Source organism: Thermobia domestica, chromosome 1 (assembly GCF_964235325.1).
Source record: "Thermobia domestica chromosome 1, izTheDome1.hap1.1, whole genome shotgun sequence".
NCBI lineage: Eukaryota > Metazoa > Arthropoda > Insecta > Zygentoma > Lepismatidae > Thermobia > Thermobia domestica.
Window position 1 is genome coordinate 286,982,600 of NC_137454.1, and position 17,212 is coordinate 286,999,811.

Below are 17,212 nucleotides of genomic sequence, written 5' to 3' on the forward strand. Positions count from 1 at the left end.
CGGAAAGATGTGTGGTGCGGTTTGGTCTTTAACTCTATTTCGTTTCGCTGTATGAAATATTTATAGTGCGTGCGTTTTACTTTATCGTTAGTGTTGTGTCTTGTGTGAAGTGTATCTTTTTAGTGTTTACTATGGGTAGAGAAGACGTAATTTTGAACTTGTTTGAAAAACCTTTCAGTGCTCGCCCTATGGAGGAAAAGTTACTTATAGTAAGAAATGGACGACCCACTCCAGCTCTAACGAACTTAAAGTCACAAAACAAAACTTGTGTGCGTAATTTTAATCCCGAAGTGTATAATAAAACTGTGTGGCTTTGCGATTCGGAAAATTTGTGCAAACTATTTTGTTGGCCTTGTGTTTTGTTCGGAACCGAGAACTCACCATGGAACAGTAAAAACCGGGACTACGCAGACCTGAATAACCTTCATACTGCTATTACAAGGCACGAAAAATCGGACTCTCACGTTAATGCACTAATAACTTTGGCGACCTTTGGCAAAATTAGAATAGACGTACAATTTGATAAGCAAAAGCGAGAGGATATTAGAAAACAATGAAACCGTAAAAGAGAATAGGGAAATTTTGAAAAGACTAACGTATGTGACGTGTCTTTTAGGCAAGCAAGAATTACCTTTTCGCGGGCACGAAGAATCGAACAACCGAGGCAACTACGTGGAAATCCTGAAGTTGTTATCAGAATTTGATGCAAAATTGAAACATCATTTGACCACATCTAAGGTTTTCTCAGGTACATCTCCCTTAATTCAAAATGATTTAATACAAAGTGTGGGTGCAGTTATGGTTGAAGAAATTAAATCTCAAATCAAAACAAGTCGTTTCGTACCTATTATGATCGATGAAACATCAGATGTCACCAATCTATCCCAGTTATCTACTATGTTGCGTTACAGTCACAACAATAACGTTGTTGAAAGATTTTTAGGGTTTAGTGACGTTAGTTCTGATCGTAGTGCTGCAGCATTAACAAATCTAATGATGAAAGTGTTAGAACAGTCTGAGTGCAAAAATAAACTGATCGCACAAACTTACGACGGGGCTGCAGTGTTAACAGGTGACATAAGTGGGGTCCAGGCGCGGGTAAGGGAAATTGTTCCAGAGGCGATTTTTATACATTGTTACGCGCATAAGCTAAATCTTGTGTTGTCACAATCCGTTTCCTTTATTAGTGCTTGTCGCATATTCTTCGTTACGATTAATGGAATTGCTGCATTTTTCTCTTCTTCAACAAAAAGAACTAATATGTTGGACACATTTGTTAAGAAAAGATTCCCACGACTTTCAGCTACGAGATGGAACTTTTCCAGCCTATTAGTGCAAACTATTGCTAACTGCAAAGATCAGCTCCAGGAACTATTAGAAGCCATCTTAGAATCTCCTGGGGATTGGGATAGTATTACCGTACAAGAGGCAGACGGATTTCTTGCAAAGTTAAATGACTTTCAATTTAATTTTCTTCTAAATTTGTTTCAAGACATATACACTTTCACCGATGTAGTGTTTAATATCTTACAGTCCAAGTCTTTAGACATTGCGTATTGTTCAAAAGAAATACTGACACTGAAGGAGAGACTGTCATCAAAACGCAACAATGGTTTTGAAGAAGTTTGGCGCGACACCTTTTTATCTAATGATCCGCCAACAAAACGTCGAAAACGAGCCAATTTCTTATCAGCAGAGGAGGAATTCAAGAGGCTTTATTGTGAAATATGACACCATAATATTGCAGCTGCAGCACCGTTTTGATTTACTGCCAGAAATGTCTTTTTTGGAACTTCTTGATTGTTCTAAATTTTCAAAATTTTCAAAAGATTTTCCAGAACAACAGTTTGTGCAATTGGAGAAAATGTACGCAAAGTTCTTTGATTTTGTACGATTGAAAGCCGAGCTTAAGGGTGTCTATAATTCTGATCATTTTGTGGGAAGGAGTTTGGGAGATATTTACAACTTCTTAGTTTCAAATGGTCTACAGACTGGCCTTCAAGAACTTAACAAACTGTGCGAATTAATTAGGGTTATACCTTCAACTACATCATCAGTGGAACGTTCATTTTCGGCCTTGAAACGCATAAAAACATTCCAGAGAAATTCTCAAGGACAAGAACGTCTTTCGGCTTTGGCGATGATGTCTATAGAGAAAGATCTTCTAATAGAAATGAAAAGCAACGATTCATTCTTTGACAAAGTCACCGAGGAATTTTGCAAGAAGACCAGAAGAGTGGATTTTCTTTTCAAGTAATTGGTGAGTATTTTCATAATTCTAATTATTTTCTGATAGTCTACTCTTTTTGAACATGTTATATTTACAGAGAATGGTGGGTACAAGAGTAACGCAAAAGAGCATTGAACCCCCTTCTTTTCCCAAACTATTTTTTTTTTCAAGTATTAATTCCGCATTACTATTAGGATGCGCTTATAGATGTGCATACCAATGTAACAAACAAACTTCGGAGTTATATACATGCTTGAGAAACCGCTGGAACGTAGCGAGGAACATATATAAGAAAGTATCCATTAGATTCGTAAGTTTCTGGGCGAGAGGGGCAAGAGGAAATGCAATGACGGGCGATTGGAGCATCCACATTCTTTTTGCTCTTCTGTCAAACGAAACAGAGAGAGAGGGAGAGAAAAAAAGCGCAATGTGCCTGCCTGCTCGAAGGTGTCCCTCTTTGAGAAAGGGGATGATTGTCCTCGCTGACAATCTTCCTCATGTCCTCAGTCACAGTTGCTAACTTATTTGGTTTACCACTGTCTTTTTTTTTTTTTTTTTTTTTTTTTTTTTTTTTAAAGCTTAAATTGGAGAAGCAAATTCAGCACAGCATTGGATTGATTATTGGGTGGATTATATTAACCCTTGGATTGATTATATTATTCCTTAGTTGTGTTTCCGAATGAATAGTATGTATTTTCAAATCGTTCAATAGCTACCTAGTAAGAATATACTTGAACTACGTTATTTTATTAGCGGGAGAGGAAGTGCAAGCATTTTAAAGCATAAAAGTGATTTTGAAAACTAGTTAGAAATTGACGGTGGAACATTCGTTTCTCGAACAGTGTACTGCTTGCACTTGAACAAAATATATTTCTTTTCATCATTCAATATTGTGTCCCCCGTGAATGAGTGGTTACGCTCGTCGCCTTGTAATCAAGGGGTCCCGTTTCGATTCCCGGTGGAGACACAAGTGGTTCGGATCCCACGTTAAGCTGTAGGTCCCATCCTTAGGACGTCATCATCATCCCATGGAAGGCAATGGAAAAACACCATGGGACCTTCGGGTCAAAGACTTGCCTTCGGGCAGAACACCAATCATCATCATCATCATCATCATGATACTGAAACAGATGTAAAGTTTATTCTACGCCGCAAGGTAGAATGTTCCACCATAAAGGAGTGCTGGAGCGTTTTACAAATAATAATAATAATAATAATAATAATAATAATAATAATAATAATAATAATAATAATAATAATAATAATAATAATAATATAGTGGTAGTAGAAGTAGTGGTATTGGAACATTGCATGCCCAACCTCAAAACTCAGGATACGCCACTGGATACACTGCTTTCGTTCCAGACCTGCTCTCATAACAGACGTGTGATTGTACATATGCTTGACCCGCCTACCGGGAAAATGAAAGTGGGAGGAACAATACACTGCGTTGGAGTTTTGTTTTCGTCTCCAGAAACCGGCAGCTAAGGTACGTGTAATGCTTGTGCCTACATTATAGTATACCGTAATCAATATTTATCTGGTATGCCCTAAGATTCCCAATGCTATTAGTAAAAATAGTGATGACTGTGACAAGTAATTTTGTTACAATCTTTGGGCTATTTGAAGAAATAAATAAAAATATGCTTAAATTTAAAACACTTGATCTCAGAAAACAGTTATAAAATGACTGAGCAATACAGAGTTTCTTATTTAAAGCTGTTTTTATTTACATTTTCGGTAGCTGCCTGAACTTTGGGATTTTTCCTTACATAACCTACACATTTTCTGCAAGTAGTCAAAATTCATAAATTTCTCCTGTTTTATTTTATTTTATTTTTTTAATTTTAAATACCGGATATATGAGCTCCAGGATTAATTCAGATCAAAACATAGGAGAACGCTTAAATACAGGAGCTCCCATATAATATGGGAAAGTTGGAAACCCCAGTATGCACTCCAATTTTCACATGTAGAAATGTAAGTTGTCACACATCTTTTTACTAGTATTTTTATTTTGTATTTCAATTATTTTTGTGGAGATTCTATATCTCATGTAGTCAATCCTATTTACCTTTTCCTTTGTTTTCATTTTTTCGTCCTTGACAATGTTGGACGATTAAAGACCAGACGATTTTGGACTTAGATTCATATTAGCAGACAAAGAAGACACAGGAAAAGAAACCGAAGTTTTATGAAGAGTTAGCCTGTATAGCTTCTTGGAGCTTTCAAACAGCTAATCAATCAATAATATGGCATCATGTTACTAGACCGAAAACATTTACATAAAATAGAAAACGCATGAATAAAATGTAATAGGCTAAAATATTGAAATAGTACATTTATAAGACAATTCACTAAAATTATCAGAATAAATATCTTACATGCTCGAAGACACACAGAAGTACGTGTAATATTTTAGAACATTTTTCTTGCTTATGAGTGCATTGTTCTAGCAGTGTTTGACAATTTGTGGTTCGCGGATCCCCAAGGGGCAGAGAGAGACTAGGAGGAGGTTCGCAGGACACTTTCTTTCCATTAAACTTTATCTTATCGTGTTTGCAATCATAACATAAACTTTATGATTTTCTCTAGTACTGGCCACGAAATGAGATCTCAGGTATCTCGTCTTGAGTTGTAACTTATTAATTTTTTATTATATATAAAACATATTTTATATAATCATTTTTGATTACTTAGGAGACCGAGGAGAATTAAGAGTTGCTACCAGGGGGTCCGCGATATCAGAAAGATTGGGAAACACTCTTCTAGATCATCTTTTGAAGCAGTATTTAAGATATCGAATGGCAGGTGACAAGATACACTGATCTAAGGCAGGGGAAGAGAAGGCCGACTTCTTGTATCGTAATTTCTCGCTCTGAATGTTCTTCGTATAGTACAATGATAAAACGATCACGAACTAATAGTTTAATAACAATGAAGTACTATTTAAGTAATTAATTCATTGGAAGACGACTGCTATCATTGGCAATTTTCTCATTTACAGGTTGCAGAATGCGTGTTGTGTACACAGTCAATGTTTCCACATAGTACGGCAATTACGAAACGAGTTTTTTTTTTTTTTCCTGTGAAGTTGCTTCCGGAAGTTTTTCAAAGTGGTGAATTTTGCGTGTGACCTTGGGAACACATGGATAAATTTCAAGTTCAGCCGGCCGCTCCCATGGTGCGTGACGCGGCTAAGTAAAGAATGGTATTGTGATACTTCGTCACCATTTCAACAAGTGACCAAAATAGTGATATGAAGTTCCATGCATGCTTATGGAAAATTTCAACGAAAACATCTGAGATGTTGAAAACGTTTATGAGGAGCAATTGTCTTCCTCAGTACTGTGTTTCTGAATGGTATAAGAAGTTCATTGTTGGTAGAGAGTCTGTAGAAGATGACGAGGCCCAGGTGTAAATAGGTCTGTCAAAACAACTGAAATGATTGGCGAAGTTCAGGATATTTTAAATGATCGAAATGCAAGTCTCAAGATAATATCAGACCCTGTGGGGTTGAATACGGAGTCTGTTCGCGAAATAACGGAGGATTTAAAGAAACGGAAGCAGTATGCCCAGAACGGGCGATCACAGAACGCAATGATTGTTCGTGAGTTTTTGGCACAAAAGTGTTTGCGTTATTACATTTTTCATTCTTGCGAGAGCTATTTATTTGTGATTACTTTCTTTTCCTTAAATCAGAAGCACCATGAAGAGTTGCTTTTTAACAATGTTTCCACCATCTAGAAAGCAGTGATGAGGATTTTGAACAATATTACAGCCTAGAACTTTAAGAAGTCATTCCATGACTTGCTGGATCATGCTGAGCTATGTGTAAACAAAAGAGATTCCTACCTTGAATAAATCGAGGTAAGTTGATTTCACTCGCTATTGGTTTATTTTTAACAGAGTAAATTTCGTTTCTTAATTGCCGAACTGCTTTTGAACTTTGTCTGAGCATACACGCTGAGAACATACGTTATGAAAAGTTGCTTTGCAACAACTTTAGGCAGTTAATAGCCTTTCTTTTTCTTTCTTTAAGTCAAGACATTACTACACAGTCCCTTTGCCTAATACGCAAAAATAATATCCTATAAATTATCACGTAGGTACACTAGATTCTAATTATATAAAAAGTTCCATTTGTTTTCATATTACCTTCTTTATTTCTTACTTTTCTAAACTTTCAGGAAGATTCCTTCTCTTTAGTAGAAACTTCCACCTCAAAGCAAACTTCCCAGCGTTTATCCTCAGCCTTCTTAAGATAACATTACTACACAAATAAGGAAACAACATACTTACGCTTCACCTTTCCTGTCGGTTCCTTCTTTGCTTTCTTTATCTTCAGTAGCTGAATTATAATAATAATAACACGAATAAATTTTATCTCTGAATATTTCATTAACTTCGCACGACGTATTTGTTACTTTCAGCTTCATTTGACAAAAATTCATCCACCATTGAATAACATTTTGACCACACACAATACAATGTAGAATTATTTTACATAATAGCAGGATATTAGTCATTTCGGTAAGACATGCACAACCAAATAGCAGCACAAACACATAGCAAAACGGTATACATTCCAGCAGGCACAAAATAGACGCACATGTGAAAGGCAAAAAACAAACACAAAAAGTAATAAATGTTACGCATTAGATAAATAACAAATATTTTGAGTGCTGAAAATCCCAATCACCTAAAATTAAACCTTTCAGTTAGCTTAATAAGTACCTCTTTTTTGAGCTGTTCATTGTTTATTTTTATTTATACTTATTTTCTGGACTACTATACGTGGCTATTGTTGACTACTAACAAGTCAATTTAAACTAACTGAGACTTACAGATATAAAACTAATATTCATAAAACAAATCTTCAGTCCATTTATACTTGAAGACAAACAAGAACTCAATTAGTAACATCTTTTGCAAACCTTTAGCTAACCACACAATTTTTTTAACGATGGAATAGAATTATTTCAGCTGTCATTAGAATTATTTCGCTAGATACGCAATCCTCCAAACAAACTATGTTTTCAGATATTTAAACATTTTCGATATATTTTCTAACTTCTACTCAACAATTTGTTATGTTTGTAACTCATTTTCTGATCTGGGGTGTCTTTAACAATGTACTAATTCTTGTGGGATGAAAATTGGAAACATTATAAGTGAATAATTTTTCACTGAAGACATTTCGTATAAATCGATGTTTCATATGAACCTAACTATTAAATTTAAAATTTTTGTTCGCCTGTAAAACCTTAATCCCAGAAAACTAATTTTTCTTTCATTAAGGAAAACGGACGGACGAAAAAAAAAAAAAATTAATGTTTATTAGGTAATGAATCTCTAGAATTTAATTTTTAACGTTTGATTAAGATTGAGTTTTTCTAATATATGCAGGTACGCAAGGAAACAATCATTAATTTTCTTTTTTTCTTTCTTTTTTTTTTATCTTATTACAACATAATTTTCAAATACAGAGTGAAGTATCGGGATAGGACGAATGCTGTTTCTAAATTGCAGAAAGAAAATCTAAAAGAATAACTTAACAAAGAGAGAGAAAGGACGAAAACAAGACAACTGCTTACTCGTGTGAAGTCAAACAAGGAATTGCAAGTATAATACTGGCAAGTCAAAACAAATGATTTGTGCACCAAATGAATGAAAAAAATATGAAAGTTATTACTACTAGATCATAACATAATTGTTATTGGAACAAGAAGTCAATTTGAAGACAATTAATCGGGAAAAGACATTTTCAGTCCATTTCAAGATATTCAGAATATTTACGTTCAACACATACTTCGAACTCCCAGTGACTACACCAGAGAAGCAGAGTGGCGCACTGCAACATGATCCACAGCCTGTTTTACGGCTGCGAGTACTCACTCCAAGAACAAACGGGTCATTCCACAGCAAATTGTCCAGCCTCAAATACGGCTGTTCATCCCACCATCAAAGATTTTAATGAAATTTAGTATATAGTGTCTCGTCCTCTCTTTGAAATATTAAACATACTGTAATAAATGGTTGACATTAAAGCCAAAGGGAGTTGTCTTACTAATGACATGAAATTGATTGGAAGGTAAATGAACTTTTTTATGCTTCCCAATAAAAGGGGAAGTAATCTCTATAAGAAGAAGAGTAATATTGTAGTAGTTATTTTAATTTATGCAATACAAAGTGGTAGATTCTATTACAAATAAACTAATAATAAAAGAATAAATTATGACACTTAAGTAATATGTAGAATAAAGGAGCCAATGAAATATGAATGTAGTCGGATGAATGAAAACATGTAAATTATCTAAACTATAATGAGAAATTTATAAGTTAATTCATATAATCGCATTCAAGAGATTACAAGATTAGAATAACAAAGGCCTATCTGAGTGGAGACCTCCTGATTCACAGGCAAGGCAGACATTATTAAATGTACAGACTATTGAAATTGTAACGGGGATATGAGAATATTAACTTATTGTGCTCCTCGACTCTCCATCGTTATTAACCTAATTGTATCATCTCTTTAAATAAATCGAAAAAATGAAATGAAATCTTTTAAGTTTTACGTCCCACGGTTATGCCGGTTAGGCTAAAAGAGACGATGATGATCAGAGATGAGTGAAATGGTGGAATGAAGAAAGTGGGAGGAAACGGGAGAACCCGAGAAAACCCATAAGCACGGTGTTTGTCCACCACAAAGTCCACACGGCGCGATCCGGGATCGAACCAGGAACCCCATGCACCGGAGGTGAACGCTCTACCACTGAGCCACCGCGAACCCTTCAAATAAATCGAAGCACAAAGAAAAATATTATAATCTAAGTTTTGACTAAGGAATGCCGAATCGTGTTTCTGCATGGATATTTCTAATTAATAGAGCAACCCACATTATGCTTTATCTTTTGTTTAATTATGCTTTATTTTTTCCAAATTATGCTTTATTGTTAATTTCAATCATTGTTTTACATTAATCCTGTATAACTGTAATATTTACTATACATTAACTATTCTAAATATCTTAATCTATTTATTAATATTTTATGCAATCAATTTGTTCCTTATTTAATGAACTTTCTACCTAATGCACTGTAAAGAGATATGCTTTACTCGAGTCAGTTTTTTCTATTACTTGTGTGCGCCTTAGAGGTGCACATATACAAAAAGAGAAAGTAAAAGATGCCACCAAAAAGTACAGAAAGTGCTCAAGTTCAAGAGGTACATATAACAATATAGTATGGAGTTCTTCTGTACTATTCATTGTTGGCAGAAAGTTTTCTTCTTTTCCTTTCTTCTTTTCTTCACATCAAAGGATTACACCGAAAAGTTTACAGAAATAAAAATAAGCTTTTCATTGTTGCATTGTTACGTACTCAATGATTTTGCAATGTAAATATAGGTTTTAAAAAAATATTAATACGGTATGTTAAACTTGCAGTTAAACATAATTTTCCATAAATTAAGCTTTATTTTCTAAAATTATGCTTTATTATGCTTTTAAAATAAGTTTCTTCTGGATCCTTTCACAACCACAACCATGTTCAAGATACCAACCACATGTGTAAATTGCTGTTATGCTTTTAATGCTTTTTATGCTTTTGGGTTGCTCTACTAATTAACGATGACAGCTGGTACAGTCTGGAGATACACTGACGTCGACTCCGAAAAACAAAATGCAGAAAGCAAAATGAATCTAGCGTTACAGTCGGGTCTCTTTTACGCTCAATCCTTAGCTGTTTGTCCTGTTTTTCTGCACGTAGGCAGCTTTGACGTGTGTGTGATGTTCTGTCTGTTGTTTTGAAATTAACTGCCTTCACAAATAAAGTGAAAGACATGTTTTGTTTTCAACATGTTAAATCAATATAGGAAATTAATTTTTTAACTTTTTACACATTTTTAAGAGAAAAGTAACACAATAGCATGCATAGGGAAATATACGGACCAGTCTACGAGGCCTGTCTAAAAAGTATCCGACCTTAATTTTTTCCACGCAAAGTAGTGATTCTCAGGCGGAGCCACCGTGCACGGTGGAAGGAGGAACCTTAATGCGCATGCTTGAATTTTTTCACCGCGTTCGCGTGTGCCAGTCGTGAGCTGGTGGTCGCGAAGTGAGGTGCTGTTGGTAGTGTTCGTCGGATTTAGTGTTTCTCGCAAGATGACTGAACGAATTGAGCAAAGATACTGCATCAAATTCTGTCAAAGGCTGGGTGATTCTCAAAGCCAAACAATTCGTAAGATTCAGCAGGTGTTTGGAGAAGATGCGATGGGTGTAACACAAATTAAACAATGGTTCAACCGATTCAAAGATGGCCGCACATCAGTCGAGAGTGAGCAGCGTAGCGGCAGGCCCCAAACTGCTCGGAATGCAGCTGTTGTTGAGCGGGTGCGAAATTTGGTGATGGCAGATCGCCGTTTGACAGTGCGGGAGATTGCAGAAGATGTTGGAGTGAGTAAAGATTCTGCACATGCAATTTTGCGTAACGATTTGAACATGAAACGAGTGGCTGCTAAATCTGTACCCACGTTGTTGTCTCAGGAACAAAAAGACACCCGTTTTGACGTTGCACAGGACCTTCTGGACACCACCAACACTGATCCTGGGTATCTGAATACCGTGATAACTGGAGATGAGTCATGGGTGTACGGGTACGACCCAGAAACAAAACAACAACAATCCCGATTCTCCAAGGCCGAAGAAAGCGCGGCAGGTGCGAAGCAAAATCAAGGTGTTGCTGACTGTTTCCTTCGATGCCCGTGGAATTGTGCATCACGAGTACGCACCAGAAGGACAAACAGTGACAAAGGAGTACTATCAAGATGTTCTCAGGCGACTCCGTGACGCAGTCCGGCGCAAAAGACCAGATATGTGGACAGCGAAGAACTGGCACGTCCATCATGACAACGCCCCAGCACATTCATCCCAATTGATCCACACGTTCTTAGCCAAACATGGAATTTCAACCGTTCGCCAACCTCCCTACTCTCCAGACCTGGCTCCTTGTGACTTCTGGTTGTTTCCAAAATTGAAGACGCCTCTGAAGGGATCCCGTTTTGAGAGCAGAGAAGACATAATGCGGAACACGACGACGGAGCTGAACAACATTCTAAAAGAAGACTTCCAGCGGTGTTTCCAGCAGTGGAAGGATCGGTGGGCTAAGTGTGTGGAAGCACAAGGGGCCTACTTTGAAGGGGATTAGGGTCCCAAATCTGTCAGGTATTGGCAACTATTTTTCTGGCCAAAGGTCGGATACTTTTTAGACAGCCCTCGTATATTTTCTCTTTTCCATATTGTCTCTGATTAATTTACAACTTTCGAAAGATTATTCTTATTGAAGTTTTGAAAACGATGCGGTGAAAAAACGGTACAATATATTTCAATGAAGCAGTGCAACGTAGTGATTGAAATAAAAGTACTCAAATTCTCCATTTGATGATGAATTCGAAAGTACTCTGGAAAAAAAATCCTAACCTATGAAACATCTGTCTAAGCGGTGATAGTCTATTTTGAAAACGTATATATAGTCATTTACCAAAGGCGTTATACCTTTTCTCTATCAAGACACAAAAGATAGATGAAGATATTTGAAAAGGCACAAAATTCCCTATTAGTAGGGGGAAAAATTAAATGAAGTACCAGTAAAATTAAGTGACGTAAAATCTTTAAGTTTAGTGGTCGTGTAGATGATATTCCTGCTGGTACTTTCATTGAAAAGTTTGAGGAAGAATGTGAGTTGATAGCATTAGTGTCTAATTTTCTCAAAATTTTACCTCATGTGTCATTGCTACCCTGTGCAACTTGGTATAAAGGAATTAAAAATGGCTGCGTAGTTACGAAGTTTTTAAAAGTATTTTGCCAGCAAATTTCAAAGACTTTATCTTAGCTAACAGAGACATACAAGTTAGAAACAAGAGGTATGATCCTAAAGTAGATAAAAGCATTATGAGTTCTGTTAGTACCACTTACAATGATCTAAAGTTCCTTATCAACCAGACTCAGGAATTATTGCATCTATTAGAATTCTACTTCCGTATAAATTACAAGTTCTAATGTCATCACAATGCATGAATTTTACTCATTTATTATTGATAGTACAAAATTTTGAAAAATAGATGTCTATGCAACACAGTGCAGCAAGAATGTACGCAATAGTGTTAATAGTTAAATACCTATACGTAACATAAATATTTATAAAACGAGAGAGTGGTAATGAAAAGAGAAACTCTAGGTTTACTGGCAATGTAACCGAACCTAACTCTAATGGTCATACAGCTTCTAGAAATAATAGGTACAATCAACCTAATGTAATTAACACCAGTAGATTTCGTATTCTCTTCATAGTTCTACACAAGAGTGTGCAGTTCAGTGCGATATAATAGATGCGACATGAAACAATTTTTAACTAATGCCTGCTGGCCAGGAACAGTTTTAAATTACACCAGCAACTGAAATACAAAGTTATAAAGTTATAGATGTAGAAACTAAAGACAATACCTTAAACTCTTATATTGATTATTAATAATTCGAACTGTGACGTTATATACAGGGGATAAACAAAAAAATCTAAAAACATTTCATACAGGACAAGTAAGTTTGGCCCTCCACTGTACAACACGTGTTGCGGTTGCCGATCGATTTTTGTTTCCAGTGTGTCATATGGACCTTCCTCTTTCGTCAGCAGTAACCAGTTCACCTGTGAGTGTCGTGGTGTGAAAGTGATGCGGTAAAATGGGCGACCTGACAGACTTCCGAAGAGGCATGATCGTTGGTGCCGTCTGGTTGGAGCTTCAGTGGCAACAGTGGCGAACATTGTGGGGGTATCGAAAGGCACTGTGTCCAATGTCACGAGGGCATACACAATTCATGGGCAAACGACGTCTGCAAAGCACAACAGTAGTCGAAAGACAATCCTGTCAGATAGAGACAGGAGGGCATTAAAACGGATTGTAGCAGCTAAAAAGACCACTGCAATGAAAATTACGTTTGAACTCAATTCCGGCCTACAGAACCCGGTTTCATCGAGAACAGTGTGACGGGAACTTCATAAAATGAAAATTCATGGTAGGGCCGCTGTCGCCAAACCCCTGGTCACAGCAGTAAATGCGAAGAGGCGTATCCAGTGGTGCAAGGACCACAAGGCGAAGACTCATGAGCAGTGGAAACACGTAATGTGGTCCGATGAATCGACCTTCACCTTGTTTCCAACAACCGGTCGTGTTTACGTATGGAGAATACCGTCGCAGGCCTATGATCCAGACTGTCTGCTCCCAACTGTAAAGCATGGGGTTCGTTCTGTTACAGTATGGGCAGTGATATCGTGGTTTTCTGCAGGTCCCATCATAGCTCTGCATGGAATGATGAATGCTAAGGCATATGAGGCCATTTTGGGGGACCAGGTTCTATCCATGGCCCAAATATTGTTCCCCGATGGTGACTGCATCTACCAAGATGATTTGGCACACTGTCACGCTGCAAAAACGGTGAAATCATGATTTGAGGAGCATGACCAGGAGCTATTACACCTACCCTGCGTCCTACAATCACCAAATCTGAACATCATTGAGCCATTGTGGTCTGAGTTAGAAAGGCGTGTTCGATCTCACTACCCTCCACCAGCATCCCTTAAGAGTCGGAAGGAGTCAAGTGACCTTGACAAATCGAAGATATCGCAGTGCAAAGTGTTTCCTTATTTTGGCAACAGATGGGGTTGTTGCTGAAATGCCGTCAAAGCAAATGGCACCCCTCCTTTTCCTTCGTTTTCCCCTGCATGTGGTCAAAGTTGGACAGCGCAGGAGGGAGGTGGTTAGGTTACGGCGGCAAATGGGACAAAAGAGTGAAATTCCTTGTTTTGGCTAAAAGAGAAACAGAACTGAAGAAAAAATAAAGAGGAACCAACATGATATCAGCCGTGTCTAGAGATCCACTCAAATATCTACAACGATCACAAACATACCATAGAGAACTAAAGCACTTGTCGCCTGTCTCTTTCTCAAAGGATTCTACCTATGGTAAATAACGCGGGAATAGTGCAGGAAGAGTCTGATATAAAATGAAGAACCATGCAAATATTAAAAAAAAAAAAGGGAGAGTCGATATTCTAATTTATTTTGGGCCTTCGTGGTTAAAAAAAAAAAAAAAAAAAAAAAAAACTTGGAATTGAAAGGCAGAAAACCCAGACAAAGATCTGAAATGTATTGGCAATGTGACTCTTTTTTAGTGGAATCCATTTCTTTATTTTCTTTTCAAAATATGATCACCAGATTTACCCTCTGTCTCGCCTTCACATTCGAATGGTCCTGGGATCGATACCAGTAGCTGACCATCCTGAATTTTTCCTATTACAACAGGAAAGGGACGCAATGTTACATTTAGCCTTGGGTACCGGCTTAGAAGGACAGGAGGGAGCATATGCTCTGCTTGGTATTGGTTTTTATTTGGGGAAATAGACCACTTTATTAACAATAGAATTAAAAGATGTGTCACCTTCTTCAGGAAGGTACACTCATGTCCAAAATTATTGTCGCATGTCTATAAATATGTTGTTGTAGGAATATAATTTGATAACGAATTCACCCGGTATTTTTTATAATGTTAGTATGTGTACAATCGGCAGAGACATGTATGCAAGTTTCATGTCAAAAGAGGAGTAAATAAGAACAATAAAAAGAAAATAAAACTTTCGTGTCCATTTAGCAACATTATGATTTACTCATTCTAATTTTCGAATTTATAAATATTTTCCTATGAAATTTACCATATATACATTTCCCGATTATACACATAGTATCAGTATTAAAAGTACCCAGCAAATTCAGTATTACATTATATTCTTACATGAAGACAGTTATAGATATGCGACAATCATTTTGGAGATGAGTGTACAAGGACGTAACAGGTGTTTGTTTCAAACATTGAATAAGTGTTCGTATACATTGAACTTATTTCCTGACGTCATAGAACTAAGAACTGTTACAGAGCGACGTAAGTCCGGCGACAATACAATATTTCATTTTTACTTTCATACTTTGAAATATATCTATTTATTTTAAAAGCAAATTTTAATATGTTTTTATTTTCCACTATTTTATCCTAAAATAAATACTAGCCTTTAACCAGCCCTTATTTCCCTGGTTGCATATCACTTTAGGATTTGGAAAATGTGTCCAACGAATAAAAAAAATGATAAAACACCTTTTAAAGACATTCTTTTGTTAATCAATTCGCACTAAAAAGTTAAAAATAATCTTATTTATGCAAGCCTAAATAAAAAGAATGGGGCGCGTCATTTTAAGAATTTATAAAGTAACTGTATGTAAGCCTATATTAGAGCGCATCCTTTTTTTTTTTTTTTTTTTTTTTTTAAAGTCATGCATAACCAAAATTGTTTTCTACTTTTAAGTGCGACTTGATTAATGAAAGAATGTCTTTAAAATGTTTATTAGTATGTTTTTCTATTATTATTGTTAATGTTTGCATCCTTGGCATAGGATGTTTATTTTGTAAGGTACCGTATGGTGCGTTTCTATACTACTAGGGTATATAAAAATTTAGTTTCCTATGCGATACATTAAACAGCACTTTAAAAAAAAAAAATCTACCGAATATAGAGTATTTCTCCGCTAATAAGAGGGAGACAGATTGAGGATACCAAACACCCCTACCATTGATTGAGAAATATTTCGGTGTCGACACTGATGAACAACATTTACATTTGAATTTGAATGTTTTATGGGCTTTAGGCAATTGATTCAGACCGGGATACATGGGGGACAGAATGTTGGAAGCAAGTAGTCCAGTCCCTAGTTTGAATGCCTGGAATGAATAAGGACTCTTCCCTCCTTGGTAAAACCTGCCGGAATCTGAAGCAATATCAAAGAAACACTGCTTCGAAAAGAGAGGGAGCAAACATGCATAAATAGATATTCAGAGTCGGATTTAGGTTTCGTGGGGCCCCAAGCTGTTTAAGGTAATGGGGTCCTTTATGTGTCCAGATGAACATAGGCACCCTACATACAGAAATGAACAAACTAGAGATAATTTAGGAAGCAGACTAGCAGAAGGAGCCCCATTAATTACATGAACGTAGGCTACACAGCAGGAAGAATTGTTGCTACGTATATATACATTTTATTTTATTTTTTAATTTTCTTATATTTTAGAAATGTATATCCAGTTTTTCTTTAGATTTTTCGGCCCCAAGAGAGCAGGGCCCTAAGCTATAGCTTGTTTAGCTTATACGTAAATCCGGCACTGTAAACAGTATACACATACAGGCGCGGATCCAAAGGTGGCTATAGAGGCTATCGTTCCCCCCCCCCTTGACGTTCAGGTATACACTGGATAAAATGGGCTTCAATCCTGTTTACTCTGGATAAAGAAACAAACTATGGTTTAGCTCCTCCCTTGATCATATCCTGGATCCGCCACTATATATATATATATATATATATATAATGTTTGTGTTTAGTATGTTGTACGATGGAAGCTGATGAAAGAGCTTTATATTATTCTTGATTTTTTGACAGGTAAACAAAGAATATTTCGGGGATTAATCTACTCGATTATTATAATAAGATTATAATAATGTATTTTATTTTTTCTCTTGTATGTATATTCTCAGTCCTGCAGGAAGTTTTCATTTCTTTCTTGGAATAGATAAACGAAGACTTTGGTTCGGCTTCTCCTTCACAAATCTCTGTCGAAAGGTTGACTTTATCGCTACCAACACAAATTACTTCTTCTCATAGAAACCATCTACAAATACACTGTACTGCTGAAACAGAAACCATCAACTAAAGAGGTCATAAATTTTGCTATTCCTCGTGTTTGAAGTTCCCGTTCTTCACAACGACTTCCTTTCTCCCGCCCCTGTTAAGAAGTTCAAAATAGGTTTTCAAAAGGACTGGCTCCCGCTGAGAAGGAAAGTGGGATGAGGAATGACTATAGTGCCATCTAGCAGTTAGACGGCCAAG

At 36.5% G+C, this 17,212-nt stretch overlaps 1 protein-coding gene across 2 annotated transcripts in view; it reads right to left on the reverse strand.

Annotated features, from left to right (window-relative positions):
- LOC145661218 (polycystin-2-like) overlaps window positions 1–17,212 on the reverse strand; it is a 128,621-nt gene that overhangs the window by 67,728 nt on the left and 43,681 nt on the right. The window contains exon 5 of one of the 2 annotated variants that reach the window (XM_081726676.1): window positions 6,533–6,663. The exons of the other annotated variant lie outside the window; for it this stretch is intronic. Coding sequence (XP_081582802.1) covers window positions 6,533–6,663 — 131 coding nt within the window. The remainder of the gene's footprint in view (window positions 1–6,532; window positions 6,664–17,212) is intronic. 2 annotated transcript variants of the gene reach the window in all.